The 26,992-nt window shown below is 41.2% G+C and overlaps 2 protein-coding genes across 5 annotated transcripts in view; both read right to left on the minus strand.

The window, feature by feature from the left end:
• The window catches only part of LOC106561422 (bile acid receptor), a 37,046-nt gene extending 23,599 nt beyond the window's left edge, over positions 1-13,447 (minus strand). For 2 of the 4 annotated variants that reach the window (XM_014125384.2, XM_014125383.2), the window contains exons 1-3: positions 13,266-13,447; positions 5,199-5,415; positions 2,916-3,293 (exon numbers count right to left, since the gene is read on the minus strand). In XM_014125384.2, the coding sequence (XP_013980859.2) occupies positions 2,916-3,293; positions 5,199-5,295 (475 nt within the window). In that variant the 5' untranslated portion in view covers positions 5,296-5,415; positions 13,266-13,447. Of the gene's footprint in view, positions 1-2,915; positions 3,294-4,529; positions 4,868-5,198; positions 5,416-13,265 lie in introns of those variants that run through there. The other 2 variants (XM_014125385.2, XM_045688293.1) reach the window with 2 other exon arrangements.
• A 12,191-nt stretch (positions 13,448-25,638) lies between these two features.
• slc17a8 (solute carrier family 17 member 8) overlaps positions 25,639-26,992 on the minus strand; it is a 33,193-nt gene continuing 31,839 nt past the window's right edge. Inside the window, exons 10-12 of the mRNA XM_014125382.2 lie at positions 26,786-26,896; positions 26,230-26,357; positions 25,639-25,980 (exon numbers count right to left, since the gene is read on the minus strand). Of these exons, the coding sequence (XP_013980857.1) occupies positions 25,639-25,980; positions 26,230-26,357; positions 26,786-26,896 (581 nt within the window). The remainder of the gene's footprint in view (positions 25,981-26,229; positions 26,358-26,785; positions 26,897-26,992) is intronic.

The following is a 26,992-nucleotide window of genomic DNA, read 5'->3' on the forward strand; positions in this document are numbered from 1 at the left end:
ACGCGCCCAAGCCCACAGTCCCTTGATCGGCCACTTGAGAAAGGCGATAATGTGTTTCAGCCTGGGGCTGAAATGACGACATTCAGGTTTTTCCCGGGCTCTGAGAGCCTATTGGAGCCGTGGGAAGTGTCACGTTACCGCAGAGATCCTTAGTTTTAGAAAGAGATGTCAAAGAAAGACAATAAATGGTCAGACAGGCCACTTCCTGTAAAGGAATCTCTCAGGTTTTGACCTGCCATTTGAGTTCTGTTATACTCACAGACACCATTCAAACAGTTTTAGAAACTTTGGAGTGTTGTCTATCCAAAGCCAATAATTATATGCATATTCTAGTTACTGGGCAGGAGTAGTAACCAGATTAAATCGGGTACGTTTTTTATCCAGCCGTGAAAATACTGCCCCCTAGCCATAACAGGTTAAGTATGTATGTTTATCCTGTGTTACCATTTAGTTAGCTAGCAAATAAACAATGAAACCAATTTGTGTAGTACTGAATCATAAGTAAGGCTGGGGTTTTTGCAGATGCAGGAGGTTACGACTGTTCAGAATGATGATATGATACGAGGTTATGATTAATACGTTGACTGTTTATGGAGATAATAGGTAAAGAACTGCTCTCATGGTGCCCCAATTCCTAATGAGTTAATTGTTACATGATTCATTTAATCGGGTAACAATTAAACATAGTTGATTAGATAAAAAAAACATTCATCAGATTAATGAAAGTAAAGTCACAACACAGCCAACAAGTGCTCAGCATATGTGGGAACTCCTTCAAGACTGTTGGAAAAGCATTCCTCATGAAGCTGGTTGACAGAATGCCAAGAGTGTGCAAAGCTGTCATCAAGGCAAAGGATGGCTACTTTGAAGAAAATCAAATTAAAAATGCATTTTCATTTGTTTAACACAATTTTTTGGTTACTACAGTTGAAGTCGGAAGTTTACATACACTTAGGTTGGAGTCATTAAAACTCGTTTTTCAACCACTCCACAAGTTTCTTGTTAACAAACTATAGTTTTGGCAAGTCAGTTAGGACATCTACTTTGTGCATGACACAACTGTTTACAGATAGATTATTTCACTTGTGATTCACTGTATCACAATTCCAGTGGGTCAGACATTTACACACACTAAGTTGACTGTGCCTTTAAACAGCTTGGAAAATTACAGAAAACAATGTCATGGCTTTAGAAGCTTCTGATAGGCTAATTGACATCATTTGAGTCAATTGGAGGTGTACCTGTGGATGTATTTTAAGGCCTACCTTCAAACTCAGTGCCTCTTTGCTTGACATCATGGGAAAATCAAAACAAATCAGCCAAGACCAAAATTGTAGACCTACACAAGTCTGGTTCATCCTTGGGAGCAATTTCCAAATGCCTGAAGGTACCATGTTCATCTGTACAAACAATAGTACGCAAGTATAAACCCCATGGGAACACGCAGCTGTCATACCGCTCAGGAAGGAGATGCATTCTGTCTCCTAGAGGTGAACGTACTTTGGTGCGAAAAGTGCAAATCAATCCCAGAACAACAGCAAAGGACCTTGTGAAGATGCTGGAGGAAACAGGTACAAAAGTATCTATATCCACAGTAAAACGAGTCCTATATCGACATAACCTGAAAGGTCGCTCAACAAGGAAGAAGCCGCTGCTCCAAAACCACCATAAAAAGCCAGAAAACGCTTTGCAAATGCACATTGTGACAAAAATCATACTTTTTGAAGATATGCCTTCTGGTCTGATTAAACAAAAATAGAACTGTTTGGCCATAATGACCATTGTTATGTTTGGAGGAAAAAGGGGGAGGCTTGCAAACTGAAGAACACTATCCCAACCGTGAAGCACAAGGGTGGCAGCATCATGTTGTGGGGGTGCTTTGCTGCAGGAGGGACTGTTGCACTTCACAAAATAGATAGCATCATGAGGCAGGAAAATTCTGTGGATATATTGAAGCAACATCTCAAGACATCAGTCAGGAAGTTAAAGCTTAGTCACAAATGGGTCATCCAAATGGACAATGACCCCAAGCATACTTCCAAAATTGTGGCAAAATGGCTTAAGGACAACAAAGTCAAGGTATTGGAGTGGCCATCACAAATCCCTGACCTCAATCCCATAGAAAATTTGTGGGCAGAACTGAAAAAGCGTGTGCGAGCAAGGAGGCCTGCAAACCTGACTCAGTTACACCAGCTTTGTCAGGAGGAATGGGCCAAAATTCACCCAACTTATTGTTGGAAGCTTGTGGAAGGCTACCCAAAACATTTGACCCAAGTTAAACAATTTAAAGGCAATGCTACCAAATACTAATTGAGTGTATGTAAACTTCTGACCCACTGGGAATGTGATGAAAGAGATAAAAGCTGAAATAAATCATTCTCTTTAATATTATTCTGACATTTCACATTCTTAAAATAAAGTGGTGATCCTAACTGACCTAAGACAGGGCATTTTTACTACGATTAAATGTCAGGAATTGTGATAAACTGAGTTTAAACACATTTGGCTAAGGTGTATGTAAACGACTGACTTCAACTGTACATGATTCCATATGTGTTATTTCATAGTTTTGATGTCTTCACTATTATTCTACAACGAAAATAGTAAAAATAAAGAAAAACCCTTGAATGAGTAAGTGTGTCCAATCTTTTGACTGGTACTGAACATATCTCCCTCAATTACCTCAAATCCCTACACATCGACTCGTTACTGGTACCCAGTGTACATAGCGAAGTTAACATTACTCATTGTGTATTTAATATTACTTGTATTATTTTGTGCTATTACTTTTCTATTATTTCTGTATTTTCTGTCTTTCTGCATTGTTGGGAAGTTTCCGTAAGTAAGCATTTCACTGTTAGTCTACATCTGTTGTTTTCAAAGCGTGTGACAATTTTTTAATCATTTTTTGATACCTTTACACCCCTCACAGGTGAGAGCATTATAGTGATACCCGGATGCCTTGTCCCCACACACCACACACAGCTCCTCCCCTTTGACACTGCCTGTGTGGGATGTTTGCCGGGTCTTATCGCACACCGCAGGCACTATGGTGGATGCCTCTTCCATTTCAGCATTATAAGTGCCCTCTAGGGGTCCTTTCCTCAGTTCACACATCCCTGTGGGTGAGTACCACTCATCGCCGTTGTACTGGGGGTAGTAGTTCTGACTGGAGTAGTATGGCGGGGAGGACATGGTGGGCTCCACCGAGGGGTATTGCATGCTGGGATAGCTGGTGAAGGGTAAGACTTCCTGTTCCTGGACCAGAGGGCTCCCTTGTTCTGACAGAATATCTGGAAGGAGAAAAGAAAGAGGCATAGATTAAATTATAGTATCACTGAATAGAAGTGTGCAATAAACTGATGATTTTAATGATGTTAAGTTTTTATAGCCAATAGTCTGCATATTTTTCAGCATGGTTCAGAAAAGCCACAATAGCTACACATTTCCCAAGCCAATTAGTCCTGTATTTTCCCAAGCATAGTGAGTCACAACAAAACCATTTATCTGATCGGACAAAAAACACTTCCCAGCAGAAGCTACAGTAGTATTAGATAGTGACTGAATTAGAGTATTTAAACGTTAACATAACAGGGGATAGTAATCTACACAGTCACATATAAACCCAGAAAAACTTAAAGGTAGACTCAGCGATATGAAGTAGATGCAAAAAGTAAACAGCATAGTGGGTCAATTTCTTCAACAACTAAGAGCGTTGAAGCACGAGGCTCAACTTCTCCACTGTTTTGATGTGCTGGCTACCACACTGTAACAGCATGAAGCTAACCCATGCACATGCACAGATTCTGCGTGTGACTGTGTAAGAGCAAAGTCTTGCATGTAGCTCATCTCAATATCTGTGGCAACATCATTTCGCTGAGTCTACCTTTAACCTCATGCTCTCACAGAACACTGCCATAACAGACTGAAAGGACAGCTTGGTCTAACTAACTACTTCCAAAGAGATATAGTACTTTTTAACCTTAATTTACTGTAACTAGGCAAGTCAGTTAAGAACAAATTCTTATTTACAATGACAGCCTAGGAACAGTTGGTTAACAGCCTTGTTCAGGGGCAGAACAACAGATTTTATCTTGTCAGCTCAGGGATTCGATCTAGCAACCTTTCAGTTACTGGCCCAATGCTCTAACCACTTGGCTACCTGACAGCCCTGTACTTACTGCATATATCTATACTTATATTTCTACTTATATTATACATATTTATATATTTCAGAAATGCTTAATCATCAGGTTTATCTACTCTGTCATAAAATATAATAATCCTATTCCTATTTTGTCAGCGTGAACCCTTGAAGGTTAGACGTCAGCTAGCATTTGAACCATTTTGATACCTTAATTCCACTTTTATTCATTAAAATACATTAAGGTAAAATACATACTGGGCAACAACAAAAAACAGCTGGAATGTAGCCGTACAGTTTTATAGTGTTGAGTTAATCCAAACTCATCTGATAACACACATAACCCAAACTGACGCAACACGATCGACAGGCGTGAGACACTGACCTGAAGATTTGATCTGGACCATGGCCATCTCAGGGTGACCCAGGGCACCCAGAATAAAAACCTCCCCTTTCTCTGTCTCTCTCTCGCTCTGTCTCTCTCTCTCTGTCGCTCTGTCTGTCTCTCTCCATCCCTCTCTCTCTCTTTCTTTCTCTGACCAACTGAAAAGTAATCCCCCTCTGCGGCTCTACTCTTACCGTTACTTCTTCTACTTCAGCATAACTCTCTCTATTGTCTTCAGAAAAGGAAATTCTCAATTAAAATGCTGGTTCAACAGTCCTAAAACAGAACAGTTTTGTGCTTGCTTGAGGACTGACTCAGGAATGAAAAAGGGGAGCAAAGGTTTTCATGGTTACTTATTAACTTGACATTCACATTTATGCCCATCAATAACGTAGTTGTTTTGGTAATGTGTAAAATCACTTTCACATCTGGCCTGTGTGACTGGCTGCAACTGACTGAGAGGTAATGTGTGTCATAGGTGTCAACTGGATCGCCTGATCCCAGATCGACATGTGCCAACTCCCCTATCATTGGCATGCCATATGCATATACTGTATATAACATGGTACACTGCATATTATGTATTGCATGACACAAATAGTAAGAGGAGTTGGATGAAGCACATACAGTACTGATCTGGGACCAGGCTAGTCATTGGAGGTTGCTTACCAAAGAAGTGTGAGCTCTCAGACAGTGGGAATCCATCGTTGGGAGGGATCTGTAGTAGTCCCACCACATTGACGTCGTGGCCCACCCACTCATTCATTCACAAATCTGGTTGGAACTCAGCTCAGAACCTCAGCTCAGAGTAAAGATGGTGTGATTGGCCAAAACACAAGGAGGGAATTAAGAAGTAAGTTCTTTCCAGTCCAATCCTGTAAGAAAACTAAGATACACCCAGACATAATGTTAGTGTTAGTTTTGACATTTCGTTAAGCTACTTGGTGTTAAATACCTCACGGACAACTCTTTAGCCTTCAGAAAGTATTCACAAGCCTTGACTTTTTCCACATTTTGTTGTGTTACATACTGAATTTAAAATGGATTAAAATTAGATTTTTTTGGTCACTGGCCTACATACAATACCCCATAATGTGAAAGTGAAATTATGTTGTTTGAATCGTTTTTATGTTATTTACAAATGAAAAGCGAAAATGTCTTCAGTCAATAAGTATTCAACCACTTTGTTATGGCAAGCGTAAATAAGTTTAAGAGTAAAAATGTAGGTCACTTACTAAGTTGCTTGTGTAATAATAGTGTTTAACATTATTTTTGAATGACCACCTCATCTCTGTACCCCACACATACAATTATCTGTAAGGTCCTTCAGTCGAGCAGTGATTTTCAAACACAGATTCAACCACAAAGACCAGGGATCCAATGCCTTGCAAAGAAGGGCACCTATTCAAATCAAATCAAATTGTATTGGTCACATACACATGGTTAGCAGATGTTAATACGAGTGTAGCGAAATGCTTGTGCTTCTAGTTCCAACAGTGAAGTAATATCTAACAAGTAATCTAACAATTCCCCAACAACTACCTAATACACACAAATCTAGCAAGTAATCTAACAATTCCCCAACAACTACCTAATACACACAAATCTAAAGGGGTGACTGAGAATATGTACATATAAGTATATGGATGACCGATGGCCGAGTGGCATAGGCAAGGTGCAGTAGATGGTATAAAATACAGTATATACATGTGATATGAGTAATGTAAGATATGTAGACATTATTAAAGAGGCATTATTTAGAGTGGCATTGTTTAAAGTGACTAGTGATCCATTTATTAAAGTGTCCAGTGATTGGGTCTCAATGTAGACAGCAGCCTCTCTGAGTTAGTGATTGCTGTTTAGCAGTCTGATGGCCTTGAGATAGAAGCTGTTTCTCAATCTCTCGGTCCCAGCTTTGATGCACATTGGTAGATGGGTAAAAAAAAAGCAGAGATTGAATATCCCTTTGAGCATGGTGAAATTATTCATTACACTTTAGATGGTGTATCAGTACACCCAGTCACTACAAAGATACAGGCGTCCTTCCTAACTCAGTTGCCGGAGAGGAAGGAAACCGCTCAGGGATTTCACCATCAGACCAATGATGACTTCAAAACAGTCACAGAGTTTATTGGCAGTGATAGGAGAAAACTGAGGATGGATCAACAACATTGTAGTTACTCCACAACACTAACGTGACAGAGTGAAAAGAAGGAAGCGTGTAAAGAATACAAATATTCCAAAACATGTATCCTGTTTGCAATAAGGCACTAAAGTAATACTGCAAAACATTTGTCAAAGCAATTTATTTTTTGTCCTGAATACAAAGTGTTATGTTTGGGGCAAATCCAATACAAGATACTACTGATAACCACTCTCCATATTTTCAAGCATAGTGGTGGCTGCATCATGCTATGGGTATGCTTGTCATCAGCACGGACTACAGAGTTGTTTTCTGATAAAAAAAACCGGAATAGAGCTAAGCACAGGCAAAATCCTAGAGGGAAACCTGGTTCAGTCTGCTTTCCACCAGAAACTGGGAGATGAATTCATCTTTCAGCAGGACAATAATCTAAAACACAAGGCCAAATCTACATTGGTGTTGCTTACCAAGAAGACAGTGAATTTCCCGAGTTACAGTTGTGGCCGAGTTACAGTTTTGACTTAAATTTACTTGAAAATCTATGGCAAGACCTAAAAATGGTTGTCTAGCAATGACATACAAACCAATTTGACAGAGCTTGAAGAATTTTGAAAATAATAATGGGCAAATGTTGCACAATCCAGGTGTGGAAAGCTCTTAGAGACTTACCCAGAAAGACTCACAACTGAAATCACTGCCAAAGGTGCTTCTACAAAGTATTGACTCAAGGGTGTGAATACTTATGTAAATAAGATATTTCTTTATTTCATTTGCAAACATTCCTAAAAACACATTTTTACTTTGTCATTATGGTGTATTGTGTGTAGATGGGTGAGATTATTATTATTTTTAATACATTTTGAATTCAGGCTGTAACAACATAATGTGGAATAAGTCAAGGGGTATGAATACTTTCTGAAGGCACTGTATACATTGGCAATGCATTATTCTACATTATGGTAATTATGGTATTTGCAGATTTATGCAAATTTAACAATGGCCATACCTCTACAATTCTTATGAAGGAATGTAAATGGCTTAATTCATCATATTAAAAGAAAGAAACTCCTCATCTACCGCAGAAAAATTAAATGCATCCCTCCTCTGTGCTTACAGTATATGGGACCTCCCTTGCAACTCTCCCCAGTGCTACAATAGCCGTTGACCTGGGTAAGACAGTATTACCCTCTGACGTACAGTAATTAAGTCTCAGGTACTAAGTCTTTATACCAACACACCTGACAGGTCCTCTTTACATACAGGCCAAGGTGAGGTGACACTCTGAGTGTTCCCCGTAGGAGGTGAAGGAGAGGGGTAAGATAGGTGCTTATTAAAACTCTGGAAGGGACCATACAACACTAATGGGCTGGGCAAAGCTATCTTGGTTTATTAACAATGAAGTAGCCTACTGTGGTGGAGTACACTTGCCATCCACTTAAAGTGTTTACTATACAGTAGTCTTAAAGTGTTTACTAAACAGTAGTCTTGTGTTGCCAGACTTCCAAGTCTCTTGGCTACTGGAACGAACGAAAGCCGTAAATTGAGGTTCCCAGTATTATGGTATTCTATTTCCTCAAAACATCTCATTGGATAATCCAATACTATTGAATTACTGTACTTGATAATGAACTGCTGAAAACAATGGTGCATAAACAGTAGAGAAAGCCAACATTTACTTTCTATAACAGGCTATGTATAATACAATAGCATGCATTGTCAAATAATTTAATTTCAGTTTGTGTTTCGCTGGTTACATTTGGTAAGATTGGCTGCATTAAAGCCACTGAAAATGTAATTTCCTCAGGACCTTGTCTCGTGTCATGTCTTGTTTCCCTTTTGGTGTAACCATAACCACACTGAATCCCTTTAGGTTACATTCTGTATTGGGAAAGGGGGATACCTAGTCAATTGCACAACTGAATGCCTTCAACCGAAATGTGTCTTACGCATTTAACCCAACCCCTATGAATGAGGTCTGTTCCTGTGCAGTACACAGGTGTTATTCTATTCCTCTAATATCACAGTTAAGTAAACACAGTCCTTTCCCCAAACTTTTCCATGGACTCCCTGAATCTATCACTGACTAGCAGCACCCATGGTGGCCATAACTGACATCAGGCTGCAGTGAACAGAGAGGAGGTAAATCACCATGTGTACCAAGGGTTGGAACCGGTTCAGGCAACAGAACAGAAAAACAGAAAATAAAGACATTTCTTGAGGAACAGAATCAGAACTGGTAACAAAAGGGATCTATACTTTCCACCAAAAAATGCAACAAAGTGCCTATGCAAATCCCTCACTCTATCACTCAGAAACTTATTCCAGTGTCTGCCTGCCAGCTAAAACTATTTGCCAGTGTGTGTGCATGTGTAGGCTACCTGCACATCCCCTTCCGAAGCATAGTCTAGTAAATAAAGTCAAATGTTATTTGTCACATGCTTCGTAAAACAACAGGTGTAGACTAACAGTTAAATGTTACTTAAGGGCTCTTCCCAACAATGCAGAGAAAAAAAGAGAAATAATAATACGAGCAATAAATACACGATGAGAGGTAATTGAGGTAGATACACTATATATACCAAAGTATGTGGATACCCCTTCAAATTAGTAGATTTGGCTATTTCAGCCACACCCGTTGCTGACAGGTGTATAAAATCACACACACAGCCATGTAATCTCCAGTGGTGTAAAGTACTTAAGTAAAAATACCTGAAAGTACTACTGAAGTAGTTTTTTGGGGTATATGTACTTTACTATTGATATTTTTAACAACTTTTACTTTTACTTCACTACGTTCCGAAAGAAAATGATGTACTTTTTACTCCATACATTTTCCCTGACACCCAAAAGTACTCGTTACATTTTGAATGCTTAGCAGGACTGGAAAATGGTCCAATTCACACACTTATCAAGAGAACATCCCTGGTCATCCCTACTGCCTCTGATCTGGCGGACTCACTGAACACACATGCTCGTTTGCAAATGATGTCTGAGTGTTGGAGCGTGCCCCCGACTATCCGTAAATAAATAAACCAAGAAAAAGATGCTGTCTGGTTTGCTTAATATAAGGACTTAAAAATTATTTATAATTTTACATTTGATACTTATATTTTAGCAACTACATTTACTTTTGATACTTAAGTATATTTAAAACCAAATACTTTTAGACTTTTACTCAAGTTGTATTTTACTGGGTGACTTTCACTTTTACTTGAGTAATTTTCTATTAAGGTGTCTTTACTTTTACTCCAGTGGTGTAAAGCTTGCCACCATTGGACTCTGGATCAGTGAAAACGCATTCTCCGGAGTAATGAATCACGCTCCACCATCTGGCAGTCCGACGGATGAATCTGGGCTTGGCGGATGCCAGGAGAACGCTACCTGACCCAATGCATAGTGCCAACTGTAAAGTTGGTGCAGGAGGAATAATGGTCTGGGGCTGTTTTTCATGGTTCGGACTAGGCCCCTTAGTTCCAGTGAAGGGAAATCTTAACGCTACAGTATACAATGACATTGTAGATGATTCTGTGCTTCCAACTTTGTGGCAACAGTTTGGGAAAGACCTTCTTCGGGAGCGTCGGCACCCCCATCGCCTCTCTCCCTCCTTCGTTGACCGCTCTGACTCAGAGCCTGAACCCATGGAGGTAGGGGCCATATGCCTCCCCGCGGCTGAGCAACGCCGTCGGAGGCAGTTAGGGCTCTGTCCCTATTGCGGCCAGGAGGGGCACCAGCTCCAATGGTGTCCGGTACGTCTCAAACCGGAATCCATGAGAGCAGAGGGACAGCCCTGTGATCATCCGTTTCCTGGGTTAGGCATGAGTATCCATTTCACTAGCTGGCTGTCCCTCATCTATTGTTTCTACAGCTCTAGTGGATTCCGGGAATTTTATTGACCAGGCCCTTGTCTCCTCCCTGCACATCACCTCATACCCGCTCTCCTTTCCGTTTCCGGTCCAAGCATTGGATATGCGACCATTGGGATCCGGTACTATTACGCACAGTCACAGCTCCTCATCGTGGGACCCAAGCACCAGGAAAGCCTTTCCTTCCTCATCACCTCCGCACCCTTGCACAAAGTCATCCTTGATCTCCCGTAGTTTCAACTCCATAATCCCACCATCTCCTGGTCAGAGAGGAGTATTACCGCCTGGAGACCAGGATGTCGGAGGACCTGATTTCCCGCACCCTGTGGTTCCATGTCAGTAGAGGGCCCTGTGAGTGTCTGCCAGCCCATCAATCGGTCCTCCCGTATCGTTGGCCTCGTGTTTAGGGATGTAGATGTGGACATCCGCCAGGCTCTGGGGAGGGAACCCGCTCCTGCCACCTGCCATCCGGCACACATCTACGTTCCCACGGGGGTCAGAGATCGGTTGCTGACCGGGGCACACACATCCCTCGCCACTGGACACCCAGTTATCACCCGCAACATTCAATCCCTTTCTGAGAAATACTGGAGGCCCCCTTTGGCGCAGGATGTTGCACACTATGTCAACTCATGTTGAGTATATACTCAATCTAAATCTCCCAGGCACTCTCCAGCAGGGAAACTCCTTCCCCTTCTTGTGCCTCAGCGTCCCTGGTCTCATCTCTCCATTGATTTCATCACTGATCTACCCTCCTCTAATGGTTTCACCACCATTTTTGTGGTTGTGGACAGATTCTCAAAATCATGCCGTTTCATCCCTCTCTCTGGTCTCCCAACTGCTCTCCAGGTCGCAGAGGCACTGTTCCAGCAGGTCTTCCGGGCACTAGGGCCTTCAGGAGGATATTGTCTCCGATCGTGGCCCCCAATTCACATCACGTGTATAGAAGTCTTTCAAGGAGAAGCTGGGGGTCACGGTCAGCCTCACTTCTGGGTACCGGCCTCAATCTAACGGGCAGGTGGAGAAGATTAACCAGGAGCAAGGGAGGGTCCTGAGGAGTCACTGCCAGGACCGGCAGCGTGAGTGGGCCCGATTCCTTCCTTGGGCTGAATACGTCCAGAATTCACTTTGTCACTCCTCTACCAGGCTGTCTCCCTTCCAATGCGTCCTGGGGTACCAGCCAGCCCTGGCTCTGTGGACCCCGAGCCAGACCGACGCTCTTGCGGCGGACGAGTGGTTCCGGCGTGCAGAGGAGGTTTGGAAAGCTGCCCACGTCCGGCTCCAACGCACCGTCTGCCAGAAGAAGAAGCAGGCGGACCGCCACCGCAGTGAGGTTCCCGTCCTGGTGATCATGTCTCGCTCTCCACCAGGAACCTCTCGCTCTGCCTGCCCTGCTGGAAACTGAGCCCCCGGTTTGTGGGGCCATTCAAAGTCCTCTGGAGGGTCAATGAGGTAACATACCGATTACAGCTCCCCACTAACTACCGGACACTCTTTTCATGTTTCCCTCCTCAGGCTGGGGGTTCCTGGTCCCCTGGCTAATGCCGTCCCCCATGACACCCCTCCGCCTCCCTTGGACATCGATGGGAGTCCCGCCTATACCGTCAGATCACTCCTGGACGTCGTGGGGGTCGGCTCCAGTACCTGGTGGACCAGGAGGGGTACAGTCCAGAGGAGCAGTGCTGGGTTCCGGTGGATGACATTCTAGATGACAACATCATCAGAGAATTCCGCCTTCGCCGTCCGAACCGACCTACTCCATGCCCTCGGGACGGTCCTCCTGGCCGGCGTCATCCTGCGGCTGGAGTGGCGTGTCGGCGGGGGTACTGTCACATCTGCTCCCCCTCTTCTGCGCTCAACGTCAGCTGGTCCACTAACCACCGGTCCTAGCAACCCATCATTACGCACACCTGGCAAACTTCATTACACACTCCTGCACCTCATCATCAGACACACCTGGACTTCATCACTTCCCTGATTACTCCCCCTTTATCTAGCACTTCATTGTACTCACCCCTCAGGCAGTATTGGTTATGTTATCTTGTCTTCCGTTTTGTATCGGTCTACGTTCGTTAATATTAAACTCACTAACTGCACCTGCTTCCTGATTCCTTGTGTCGACGTTACACTTATTCAAATAATGCATGTCATAACAAGATGCCAAGCTCCTCCTCAACCCTCTTTCGACTCTCTCCCCACAAGCAAAATTTCAGTGGCATCTTGCACCCTACATTTATCTGTCCAATGCTTGTAAACAACTATAGCTTGCCTGCTCTATATCAAGCTGCTCTATCCGCACAGATTGGTGAACTCATTTTATGTTGAGCTAAATGTATAAAATGTCAATTTCAGCGGTTTAAAAAGAAACAATATAAACTGATACTTTTTTGGGGGTTCAAAACTGTTTTTTTTCTGGTCAGAACAGTGGAATGGAACAAAGAAATGTATAGTTCTGTTTAGAATGACACGATTGGGAAATAATTTCAGTTCCAACCCCTGATGTGAACCATTGGATTTATAAATCTTACCTGACGTAGCTTTAATTAATTACTCAGGGCTAATTTCCCCAGAGATTAAACCGCAGCCCACATGAAGATCCCAACGAGGGCGTCAAGGCCAGTTTGTCAGCCTACACAACGAGTCAACCTATCCCTCTCACCAGTTATTACAAGTAATTTTTTTTACCGCTCGCTATACGTGATACATGTTTGAGTTATCATTCGTCCTTACCTTATTCCTCCCTGTGGATTTCCCCTGTGTAAATCCAGTCTAGTCCCAGCCTTCACCCTCTCTCTGATCTCCACGTAAAGTACAGAATCATCAATATTTGCTAATGAGCATCTGGCTGTCTGGGGTTGTAGGAAGAGTATGTGTGACTGGCTGGGGTCATGGCGAAAGAGGACAGTGGTTATTAATTAAGCTGTCCATTCCTCTCCATGAACGCACTACCCCTCTTCCCCCTCCTCCCCCGCCTCCTCCCATCCCCAAAAACCTTCCTCATCCAACCAAGCGATGTGGTGGCCATGTCTGCTGCCTAACATAGAGATAACCAGACCAGCACACTCCCTCTGACACGTCACAGACACACACACAATTAGTCACAGGAAGTAAGTCTTGGATGAGGCACAAGTGAATAAGTTGTGAGGCAAGGAATTCATTAGATACTGTAGTTCATGTTTTCCATAAATCATAACGAACACAAATATTCTATGATGCTGTGTTTAGAATGTAATAATTTACAGTAGTACCTTAACACAAGGCCTATAGGCAGACACACTGGAATTGCTCTCCTGGCTAGGCCACCTATTGTAAGGTGTGTTTATACAATATACTGTAGTGTAGATAAAGCACTCTAAGTTTTGATGGATTGCAGAAAAAGTTGCTAAAGCAAGAAAATATAAGGAAATAATAATTGTAGAGCTGAAGAAAAAAATATGTATTTTGCGGGTAGACATGTTGGCAGTCTCAACTCAGATAAGGGATCCTCTTCATAAAACACTGTTCAAGGGTGTCTTGATTTGGAGCCTGGTGTTAGTTTGTTTCGCCAATGTGGCGGCCATACAGTAAGAAATAATTCCCCTCACTGCTTTTAAAAAAAATTTATTTAACCTTTATTTAACCAGGTAGGCCAGTTGAGAACAAGTTCTCATTTACAACTGCGACCTGGCCAAGATTAAGCAAAGCAGTGCGACAAAAACAGCAACACAGAGTTTCACATGGGATAAACAAACGTACAGTCAATAACACAATTAAAAAATCTATGTACAGTGTGTGCAGATGTAGTAAGATTAGGGAGGTAAGGCAATAAATAGGCCATAGAGGAGAAATAATTACAATTTAGCATTAACACTGGAGTGATATATGTGCAGATGATGATGTGCAAGTAGAGATACTGGGGTGCAAAAGAGCAAAAAATAATAATAATAACAATATGGGGATGAGGTAGTTGGGTGTGCTATTTACAGATGGGCTGTGTACAGGTACAGGTACAGTAAGCTGCTCTGACAGCTGATGGTTAAAGTTAGTGAGGGAGATATAAGACTCCAGCTTCAATGATTTTTGCAATTCGTTCCAGTCATTGGCAGCAGAGAACTGGAAGGAAAAGCGGCCAAAGCAGGTGTTGACTTTGGGGATGACCAGTGAAATATACCTGCTGGAGCGCGTGCTACGTGTGGGTGTTGCTATGGTGACCAGTGAGCTGAGATAAGGTGGGGCTTTACCTAGCAAAGACTTATAGATGACCTGGAGCCAACGGGTTTGTAGCGAGGGCCAGCCAACGAGAGCATACAGGTCGCAGTTGTGGGTAGTATATGGGGCTTTGGTGACAAAACGGATGGCACTGTGATAGACTACATCCAATTTGCTGAGTAGAGTGTTGGAGGCTATTTTGTAAATGACAACGCCGAATCAAGGATCGGTAGGATGGTCAGTTTTACGAGGGTATGTTTGGCAGCATGAGTGAAGGAGGCTTTGTTGCGAAATAGTAAGGTGGATCTAGATTTAATTTTGGATTGGAGATGCTTAATGTGAGTCTGGAAGGAGAGTTTACAGTCTAACCAGACACCTAGGTACTTGTAGTTGTCAACATATTCTAAGTCAGAACTGTCCAGAGTAGTGACGCTAGTCGGGCGGGCAGGTGCGGGCAGCAATCGGTTGAAGAGCACGCATTTAGATTTACTAGCATTTAAAAGCAGTTGGAGTCCACAGAAGGAGTGTTGTATGGCATCGAAGCTCATTTGGAGGTTTGTTAGCACAGTGTCCAAAGAAGGGCCAGATGTATACAGAATGGTGTCGTCTGCGTAGAAGTGGATCAGAGAATCACCAGCAGCAAGAGCGACATCATTGATATATACAGAGAAACACCCCCATAGAGACTGCCAGAGGTCCGGACAACAGGCTCTCTGATTTGACACACTGAACTCTATCTGAGAAGTAGTTGGTGAACCAGGCAAGGCAGTCATTTGAGAAAGCAAGGCTATTGAGTCTGCTGATAAGAATGCGGTGATTGACAGAGTCGAAAGCCTTGGCCAGGTTGATGAAGATGGCTGCACAGTACTGTCTTTTATCGATGGCGGTAATGATATCGTTTAGAACCTTGAGCGTGGCTGAGGTGCACCCATGACCAGCTCGGAAACCAGATTGCATAGTGGAGAAAGTACGGTGGGATTCTAAATGGTCGGTGATTGACCATCCACAGCTGGATGTAGTAGGAGGAAAGCTATGACGAGAATACTGTCTGGAATAGGCCCCAGTGTCTCTATAAGCTTCTACATAATACACACTCGCCTACGTGTTTATTTGGACAGTGAAGCTGCAACTTTTAATTTGGCTCTATATTCCAGTATTTTAGATTTGAGATCAAATGTTTTATATGAGGCCACAGAAGAGAAAGTCACCTTTTATTGGAGGGTAGTTTCATGCATACTGTTTAACCGTTTAGAAATGAATGCACTTTATATTTGTAGTCCCCCCATTTGAAGGTGTCATAAGTATTTGGACAAATCCACTTATATTGTATTACATTTGGTCAAAAGTTTAGTATTTGGTCCCATATTCCTAGCACGCAATGACCACATCAAGCTTGTGACTCTACAAACTTGTTGGATGCATTTGCAGTTTGTTTATGACCCCCAAAACATGGTAACTTCTCACCATTACCAATAACAGGGGAGGTTAGTATTTTTGGGGGGATATGACATTTGTGTATCTGTAACTTTCTCACTCATTATTATTCACGATACATTCATGATTATCCACAATCATGGTAGCATCCACATAAATGTTGAAGTGCTCAGAAACATATTCTATTCTTATTTACAATAAAAGTGACTCCAAAATTAAACATTATTTACCATTAATTTCTATTGGGCACAACATACAGTGCCTTCAGAAGTACTCACACCAATTTACCTTTTCCATATTTTGTTGTGTTACTGAATTAAAAATGGATTAAATTGAGATTTTGTGTCTCTGGCCTACAGACAATACCCTATAATGTCAATGTGGAATAATGTTTTTGACATTTTTACAAATTAATAAAAATGTAAAAGCTGAAATGTCTTTAGTCAATAAGTATTCAATCCCTTTGTTATGGAAAGCCTAAATAAGTTCAGGAGTAAAACTTTGATTAATAAGTCACATAATAAGTTACATTGACTCACTCTGTGTGCAATAATATTGTTTAACATGATTTTTGAATGACTACTTCATCTCTGTACCCCACACATACCTGTAAGGTCCCTCAGTCGAGCAGAGAATTTCAAACACATATTCAACCACAAAGTCCAGGGAGATTGTATATTTCTTTGAGCATGGTGAAGTTATTAATTACAATTTGGATGGTGTATCAGTACACCCAGTTACTACAAAGATACAGGCATCCTTCCTAACTCAGTTACCAGTGAGGAAGGAAACCGCTCAGGGATGTCACCATGAGGCCAATGGTAAAACAGTTACAGAGTTTAATGGCTGTGATAGGAGAAAACTGAGGATGGATCAACAACATTATAGTTACTCCACAATACTAACCTAAATGACAGAGTAAAAAGAAGGGAGCCTATACAGAATAAAAAATATTCCAAAGCATGAATCCTGTTTGTAATAAGGCACTAAAGTAAAACTGTTAAAAATCTGGCAAAGAAATGAACTTTATGTCCTGAATACAAAGCGTTATGTTTGGAGCAAATCCAACACAACACATCACTGAGTACCACTCTTCATATTTTCAAGCGTGATGGTGGCTACATCATGTTATGGGTATGCTTGTCATCCGCAAGGGAGTTTTTTAAATAAAAAGTAACAGAATAGTGCTAAGCACCAGCAAAATCCTAGAGGAAAATATGGTTCAGTCTGCTTTCCAACACACACTGGAAGACAAATTCACATTTCAGCAGGACAATAACCTAAAACAAAAGGCCAAATATACAGTGGAGTTGCTTACCAAGACAACATTCAATGTTCCTGAGTGTCCTAGTTACAGTTTTTACTGAAATCGGCATGAAAATCTATTGCAAGACTTAAAAATGGCTGTCTCGCAATGATCAACAATCATCTTGACAGAGCTTAAATAACTTTTTAAAGAATAATGTGCAAATATTGTACAATCCAAGTGTGGAATGCTCTTAGAGACTTACCCAGAAAGCGGTAATCGCTGGCAAAGGTGATTCTAACATGTATTGACTCAGGGGTGTGAATGCTTATGTAAATGAGATATAACATTTTAATGTTCAAAAAAGATTAAAAACATGTTTTCACTTTGTCGTTATGGCTATTGTGTGAAAAGTTTGTAGAGTCACAAGCTTGATGTAAAAATCCAAATAACTTCACAGATCTTCATTGTAAAGGGTTTAAATACTGTTTCCCATGCTTGTTCAATGAACCATAAACAATTAATGAACATGCACCTGTGGAACGGACGTTAAGACACTAACAGCTTACAGACGGTAGGCAATTAAGGTCACAGTTATGAAAACTTAGGACACTAAAGAGGCCTTTCTACTGACTCTGAAAAACACCAAAAGAAAGATGCCCAGGGTCCCTGCTCATCTGCGTTAACATGCCTTAGGCATGCTGCAAGGAGGCATGAGGACTGCAGATGTGGCCAGGGCAATAAATTGCAATGTCCGTACTGTGAGACACTGAAGACAGTGCTACAGGGAGACAGGACGGACAGCTGATCATCCTCGCAGTGGCAGACCACGTGTAACAACACCTGCACAGGATCGGTACATCCGAACATCACATCTGCGGGACATGTACAGGATGGCAACAATAACTGCCCGAGTTACACCAGGAACACACAATCCCTCCATCAGTGCTCAGACTGTCCGCAATAGGCTGAGAGAGGCTGGACTGAGGGCTTGACCAGACATCACCGGCAACAATGTTGCCTATGGGCACAAACCCACCATCGCTGGACCAGACAGGACTGGCAAAAAGTGCTCTTCACAGACGAGTCGCGGTTTTGTCTCACCAGGGGTGATGGTTTGATTCGCGTTTATTGTCGAAGGAATGAGCATTACACCGAGGCCTGTACTCTAGTGCGGGATCGATTTGGAGGTGAAGGATCCGTCATGGTCTGGGGCGGTGTGTCACAGCATCATCGGACTGAGCTTGTTGTCATTGCAGGAAATCTCAATGCTGTGCGTTCAGGGAAGACATCCTCCTTCCTCATGTGGTATCCTTCCTGCAGGCTCATCCTGACATGACCCTCCAGCATGACAATGCCACCAGCCATACTGCTTGTTCTGTGTGTGATTTCCTGCAAGACAGGAATGTCAGTGTTCTGCCAAGGCCAGTGAAGAGCCCGATCTCAATCACTTTGAGCACGTCTGGGACCTGTTGGATCGGAGGGTGAGAGCTAGGGTTATTCTCCCCAGAAATGTCCAGGAACGCGCAGGTGCCTTGGTGGAAGAGTGGGGTAACATCTCACAGCAAGAACTAGCACATCTAGTGCAGTCAATGAGGGGGGGATGCACTGCAGTACTTCATGCAGCTGGTGGCCACACCAGATACCGACTGTTACTTTTGAGTTTGACCCCACCCCTTTGTTCAGGGACACATTATTCAATTTCTGTTAGTCACATGTCTGTGGAACTTGTTCAGTTTATGTCTCAGTTGTTGAATCTTGTTATGTTCATACAAATATTTACACATTTTAAGTTTGCTGATAATAAACGCAGTTGACAGTGAGAGGACATTTATTTTTTTGCTGAGTTTAGTCATTGCGTGCTAGGAATATGGGACCAAATAATATACTTTTAACTAAATGTAATACACTATAAGTGAATTTGTCCAAATACTTATGACACCTTCAAATGGGAGGACTAGCTACATAAAGTGCATTCATTTCTAAACGGTAAAACAAATATGTATGAAAATGACCTCAAATAAAAGATGACATTCTGTACTGTCACTTCATATAAAACATTTGATCTCAAATCCAAAATGCTGGAGTATAGAGACAAATTAAAAGTTGCAGCTTCATTGTCCTTGTAACGGTTGTCGTCTGGAATGGAGGACCAAAACGCAGCAGGAATGTGGATGCTCATCTTGATATTTATTTTAAATAACGAGAACACCAAAACGCACGAACAACAAAGCAGTCTTGTCACGCTCACACAGGACAAAAAATGTACAAAAAAATAATAAAAAAATAAAAATAAAACAGAAATAAAAAAAAGAAACGATCTCCCACAAACACTAAACCAAACAATTACCCATATATAGGACTCTCAATCAGAGGCAACGAGAAAGCACCTGCCTCCAATTGAGAGTCCAACCCCCCATTAACCTACACATAGAAATACACCAACCCAGATAGAACATAGAAGTACAAAACATAGAACATAAACCAAAACCCGGAAATAATAAATCAAACGCCCTACTAAATAAACCACCACCCCGAACCACATAAAACAAATAACCTCTGCCACGTCCTGACCAAACTACAATAACAAATAACCCTTATACTGGTCAGGACGTGACAGTCCAAATAAATACGTAGGGGGAATATATATATATATATATATATATATATTTAAAAAACAAGCGTTTAATCATTAATGGGTCTGTTGCTCCATCCAAAGAGGCCCTTCTGAGTCAACAGAACAGACAGTCGATCTGAAATCAACAGACCTTTGCATTTGACGGCTGCCTGTTTGTGGACTAAATAGCTGCTCTGTATCCAAGGGCTTGGAGGTGACTGGTTTGTGATAGCCTCATGAGAAGGACACGTAGTGGGTCTGAGAACCATGTAACATGTACAGTAGGCTACTGTATTTTCTCCACTATTACATAGATTGTATTGCTTTCCAGTGGTGTTTTTGAGTGAGGGTATGGGTGCAATTTCCATTGGTTTATCGTGGTGGACATGTTGTAGTGTGGTCATTACCAATAAACACTGCCAGAAGTAATGGTGCTACAGATGCAGCATTTTTTGTGGTGTCATAGCAAAGCACAGACAAGTGTTGAATGGCTTGCTTCATATACGGTATAGTATGGCCCTCAAAAAATAAATCACCCTTATTTTTGTAGTGTACAATATGCTATCCCTTTTCACTCCTCATGCACGTTCACCCTTTCTCCTTTCACCTCATGTTTAGTTATTGATTGTGAATGGAAAAGCTGACTGTTTACTATTTTGAACCACCTCCAAGGACTGTCGCAAAAATGGCAATGAATATGAACCAATAACAAGGTCCATAACCTTGAACCCTTCTCAGGTCTATCTGTCAGAACAACTTGTTAACATACTGTACAATAGCAGATAACAAGAATATAGCAAGCTGACACAGCATTCCCCTCCTCTGAAAATCCCTACAACTAGTCTTATACAGGATAGAAAGAACATGTAATAGCCTATCTTGAAATTACACGCTTCAATTCATTATTTTCTATTCATTATATTCATCCTGAGCTACCGCTTGAGCTTTCCACTTATAGTAGCCCATTTTAAATCAGGAATTACAATAAACACAGTGTTTGCCTACACAAATTACTGTAAACTAAAGTGGCCCACTAATTTGCTAGTTATCAATCAATGTGAGAATGAAGCAGCTTACTGATGGATCTAAGTGTTTAGGAACAGGACAGATAAGGGGAAGGATGTTTACTGAAAGATGGGAAACAGAGCGGTCTGTGGAGTTGTCACATTGATTCAGAGAGCTAATTTGAGCCACCAATGTAAACACACAGTTTAGTGTTGATTGTGGAGTGGCCATTTTGTGTCATAGTGACAGATAAAGACAGTCCAACTTCCATGGGAGGAAACCGGTGTGAATGTGGTTTTTATTAATGCGTTCAATTACTCATGGCAAACAATGTTTACCTTCAAACCATACATGGAATTTACCGTAAGGCCTTGTGGTTTCTTTGACCTTGTGTGTGAGATCAGTTTGAGGTGTACAAGTTGGAGTGTAAATAATTACGTCCACACAAGCCTGAAAGCAGCTTTGCCCCCATTTACAATCGGACAAATTGTGTTTCAAACAGTACGGTTTATTTTGAAATAAAACAATTGACGAATTGCACTTGATGGTGGATTTACCACAAAGAACTTTGAAATGAACAATCAGTGGTGGAATGAAAAACAACTTGGTTTACATTACTCAATGATCCATAGTTAAGACTTGTTCAGTGTGGTTACTTTTTTAAACAATAAACCTCGAATAGATCATATTAGGTTAAAAGCTGGCAAATCTGAAAATAGTAAAGTCCATATATTAAATCAGCTATTCCACAAACAATAGAAGGACAAATAATTAAATACTGTACAAAAAACTAAACAATCCATGTATCACTGATTTTATAGTCCCAAAAATAGCAATAATAATATTTATCCCATATAATATTGACTAAAATGTAATTGCATCAATAGATTGCAGTAGTTTGAGGAGTAGTCAATCTACCTCTTATTTACATTCAGAAAATGATTTACATTTTTTGGGAATAAACATGAATATCAAATAGATAAACAGTAGATGATTGCATGATGATATGTGACATCAACCCACTCCATGAGATATTGAATTGGAGAATATGTGCAGTTTTACATTCCACAGTACATTTGTCTTACTGAGAGCTTACAGCACCAAAATTACACATAGCAATGCTGAAAATAGTGCATTAAAGGGGAACAGTGGGACTAGGGCCTGCTAAGTCATGGACAGCAGGCTGAATGCTGTGGTAGAGTGTCATCACTGAACAGTAGCAAATCGGTACAAGCAACAAACAAGGCAGAACATTTTAACATTGTGGTCTTCTTATTGGAAAGAAAACCAGTCACATTCATGATATGCACATACCCCTTAGTTGCATAGCTGACACCAAACAAAGCTATTTACATTAAATGAAAGGTAAGCCACACTACAGTAGGTTTCATCTGCACTTACTGTGCAAAGAAGGTTGGTCAGCAGTTGTAAGGAAGAGAGAGAGGTATGACAGAAGTGTTACGTTTCTTTAGATTCAGATAAATTGAGTTAAAAACATGTTAGTGTATCAAAACCATGTGTCGTAGAAATTCTGATGTGGTATCCATTTATGAATATTTGTATGTTTGATTGATCTTGCATTTGATCAATCGGTTTTTATGTACAGACCAATACTGTATAAATGAGTGCTTGATAAATAAAAATTAGATGTTGATTAGATTTATAATGACATAAAATATGAATGTATTAATTTGTCATGTCTGATGCTGCCTTCAAGTGCTGTAGGAAATTTGGAATTACAAGGTTCAGAGTTGGAAATAACAACTTGAACGACCCTCCAAGTCAAAGTGGGAAAGTGGGGATAATTGGGAAAGTGGGGATAATTTTGATTCGCAAGTTTATGAGTTGTGACATTTCATCACTGGCCTTTCCCATGATAAATCAAATTAATTTTTCACAATGTTAAACTTTGACAATGTGGATGATGTAGCTAGTTTAACATTACTGTTGAAAATGTTAGTAAGCTAGCTTACTTTATTATTATCAACGTTAGTTAGCTCATCTAGCTAGCTAAAATCTTATTGGTCTGATAATTGTTCTGACTTCAAAACTTGAACACAATTATGTCGTTTTTTTACGACTTCACAAATGGGAAATATGAGATTCCAAGGAGCAATTGAAGGTAGTATTATACCCAAGTTGAATACATTCATGTAGCTGAATATATATTTTTTTACATCAAATATTGTAATGAGTTCCTACCAGACAAATGTGACTAATTTGTCTCTCATATGACAACACTTACTCAGCCTCAGGCTCAATACTTTGTAACTGAAAATGTCCTCATCATCAGGGACCACACAATAATGAAAAGATTTCTTGGTATGAGGTAAAACCGTCAAATGGACAAAATGTGACCCGTTTCATGAAGCTAGGCGTAAGTCACACATCACTACTTCACAGGAGAGGCATTTTAACGTAATTATTACATCGGGCTTTTTGGACAGAAATTCTTTCTGGAACATATGAAATTTCATGTGCCTTAATAACGAACTTATATGCCATCTGTAAATACAAATAAAATTGTTAAATTACGAGCCTAGTCGGTTTAGCCACTGAAAAAGACAGGAACCTTCCCGCTAGCCATGATTGGCTGAGATAATGGACAGGCTGTACATGCCAAGAGATGAGTTCATATTGGTCTGCATTGTAGCACGTTTCTGTCGTTAGCTAACATGAGCTGCTCAGTATGTGTAGATAGTCCTTGCTACCACGGCTTTTTTGAAATATATAACATTAATCATGGAGAACTGCACAAGTTTTGCTACTGCTCTCAACAGCATTGCTGCCCAGAATGTAGCTGGTGCTATTGACAAAGATCAGTGGGAAAAGGTTGCGATGGACTACTTTATGTACACAGTCAGTGTAAACCAGAGTGATTTGACACAGCGGGCCAAACAAGCTGCACAAACAAAACGGAAACGACACAGTATGTCTTACTTAATTAAAAGGGTTCCAGTCTGCCGTGAAGCGTTCATCCATGTTTACAGGTAAGAGTCTAGCTACATATTATACGTTTTTATTTTTTTCAAAGCTGTTTTCATTGCAAGTTAAAGCATACTGTTAGCTAGCTAGCGAATGTTAGCTTGCTGGCTCGCTAGCTAACATTACGTAACATGAATGATCTGTGTAGTAATATTATTCATATTTCAGAAAACCATTTGCATTGCTAGTTATAGCCTAATGTTAGCTAGTTAGCTAACATTTAACCAAGTTGTTTAGCTTTGGCTAACTGCAGATTCATACTACAGCATTTCATGCATGGTAGCTAGCTATGACAATCCATTTGTATTGCTAGTACTATGGGTTTAGTTTATGGTTCACATCTCTAAACAAAATACTCCAATTTGCCAGATGATTACATGACCCATCAAGTTAGCCAGGTGTGACTGGGGGTGATTATGGCCATCTACTGGATTTCATGAACATGTGTACATGTCTAGACAAAAGTGACTGGACACTTTCTATTTTTGATATTGCTACTATGCAAATATGTAAGTAACCATTTACATCTTCTGTATCTTGTGCATGTGACAAATAAACTTAGATTTTATTTGATACAGTGTGTGTTTACAATAGACAGTAATGTGAAGAACAACATGACCTGTACCAAAGTCAGATTAGGATATAGGCAAAGGACTAGATAACGTGTATTTTTACCTGGTGTTTTTCCTTATTGTAGGCTACTACTTTCACCACTTTTAGTCTTGAAATCTTTGGTTGTTTACTACACTACCTTACTCACTCTGTTTAGCACTTGGCCTCACATGTGGATCCTTAAAGAGATGTGTGGGGCTTAAGAGGGTGTGAACAATGCTGAATAGTTGTAGACAAAGGGCCATTTTCTCAAAAGTGGGGTTAGAAGTTGTTCAAATTTCAAAGCAGAATTACTTTCCCATTGTTCCTCAACGGCAGAGTAGGATGTGCCATTTTTTAGCTCTGACTCTCTACTTTTATCCTATGTAAAAAACACAATTTCAAATTTTGCAACCGAATAGAGGTGGTCGTCACAAATGACCAAACGACAACAAAAGGTCAGTTTGTGGTCAATGATAGATGCTGTAACTTCTTTTGTAACTTCTCAGAAGAATGACCACTGATAGTTCTGCCAGGCTGTGTGAATTTTACTCTTCTTCCTTCACTGGATGTTGACTTGAAGGGGAAGTCCTGCAGTGCTGCTCAAGTGACTGTGCCACCCTATTCTCTGTAGTAGTAGTGCACAGTGAATAGGGGGTCAATAGAGATTCTATAACCTTTTCCAGAAGTGGGCATTTGCACACTCCACCTCATGGATATAAAAGCATAGGATTGGTGTAAGCATTGACTGGAGGGAGTTTCCACCAGAGGAGACTTGTGGGAGGAGCTATAGGAGGACAGGTTCATTGTAAGAATTAATGGAACGGTATCAAACACATAAAACATATGGAAACCACATGTTTGACTTCGTACCATTCATTGCATTCCAGCCATTACAATGAGCCCATCCTCCTATAGCCCCTCCCACTAAGCCTCCTCTGGTTTCCTCTGGTTTTCTATGCGATAAAGTGTGCAAATGCACACTCCAGGAAAATTTTGAAAAACAGTACAGCCAATGCCCCTGATTATTAGGTGCATCACTGATACTGCTCCTGGTAGTTCCCATTCCCGTGGTGCAAGTTCCCATCATCCTTATCCTCCTGCATGGTGACTCCTCTGTTCTTCTTCCAGCCCTGTTTGCGACCCGATGAGTTCTCTGTGGTTCCATAGCTTTTATTGGGTGCCATGGCAATCTCGCTGTTGAGCTCTGTCTCTTCGGCCAGCTCATCCTCGTCGATAATACCGACCTTATCTTCGCTGGTGCTCTCTTGTTCTGCCCATTCCTGCTTGTCGCCTGAGGCGAAGATAGCATAGAAGATGACCCCTGTGTAGTGCACCATGGCGGCTATCACAAACACGTTCTGCCACTCCAGACGGGTCTACGGGGAAGGGGACAGACATGGTAACATTTGATATGAGTGACAATGTTGTAAAATAAGTATGTCATAGTCTAGTTCACCAGTAATGTTACTTACATACGGTATCCATATTAGGAAGTCCCTTAGGGGGAGTTTTGTCTGACAACTGAGGGACATCCTAATATGGATGCAGAGGTCTTATGCTTGCAAATTTTGCTCATCTCATTGACAGCTGTTAGAATGTATCTGTAATGTTGAATGTTACAATACCTTGTGTTTAGTCAGTGCTCCAACAATAAGGGGGCACACCATTCCAGACAGTGTGCCAACACCATTGGAGATGCCCATTAGGATACTGGCATAGCGAGGAGCAATGTCCAAGTGGTTTACATTGAACCCTGAGGATGCCATAACAAGTACAGTATATCAGTATACATTTTGTACCCCACTGTAGAAGCATATTTGGGAAAAGCGCTACATAAATCTCATGTATTATTTATTATTAGATATCGAATACCACACACTATTGATGCTGTCTCTTATGAATGTTGTTTTAAAAATGTCAATTTGAATTAATAAATAACCATTTAGCCAAACAGTAATGTAATGCACCAAGTCAGGAGGAAAACCCTAAATATCTGTCTTACTCTTACTTGCCCCATACAGGAGTAAGAGAAGGATAAAACCCCACACTCAACATTTATTCATGGGCTCAGGACTTTACATCAGAAACACACAAATAACGATGTTTGGAACTTGATTTGACTGAATACGGCTTATATACATTATAAATACATTTAAATGGTGCTGAACTGAAGCTTTTTACCTGAGATGGCAAAGCCACTGAAGCCCACAGCTAGCACCAGGAAGGAGATGGCAACCCCACGTGTATGACTGAACCCCACCACCAGCAGCAGAGTCGCCTCCATTCCAAAACCTGCAGGGGTCACAGGGCAAGGTCAAAGGCCACCTTATCAAATCCTGATTACTAGCTTTATCAGACATGATACAGTACCATAACCAGCAAACAGTG

Source organism: Salmo salar, chromosome ssa10 (genome assembly GCF_905237065.1).
Source record: "Salmo salar chromosome ssa10, Ssal_v3.1, whole genome shotgun sequence".
Taxonomy (NCBI): Eukaryota; Metazoa; Chordata; class Actinopteri; order Salmoniformes; family Salmonidae; genus Salmo; species Salmo salar.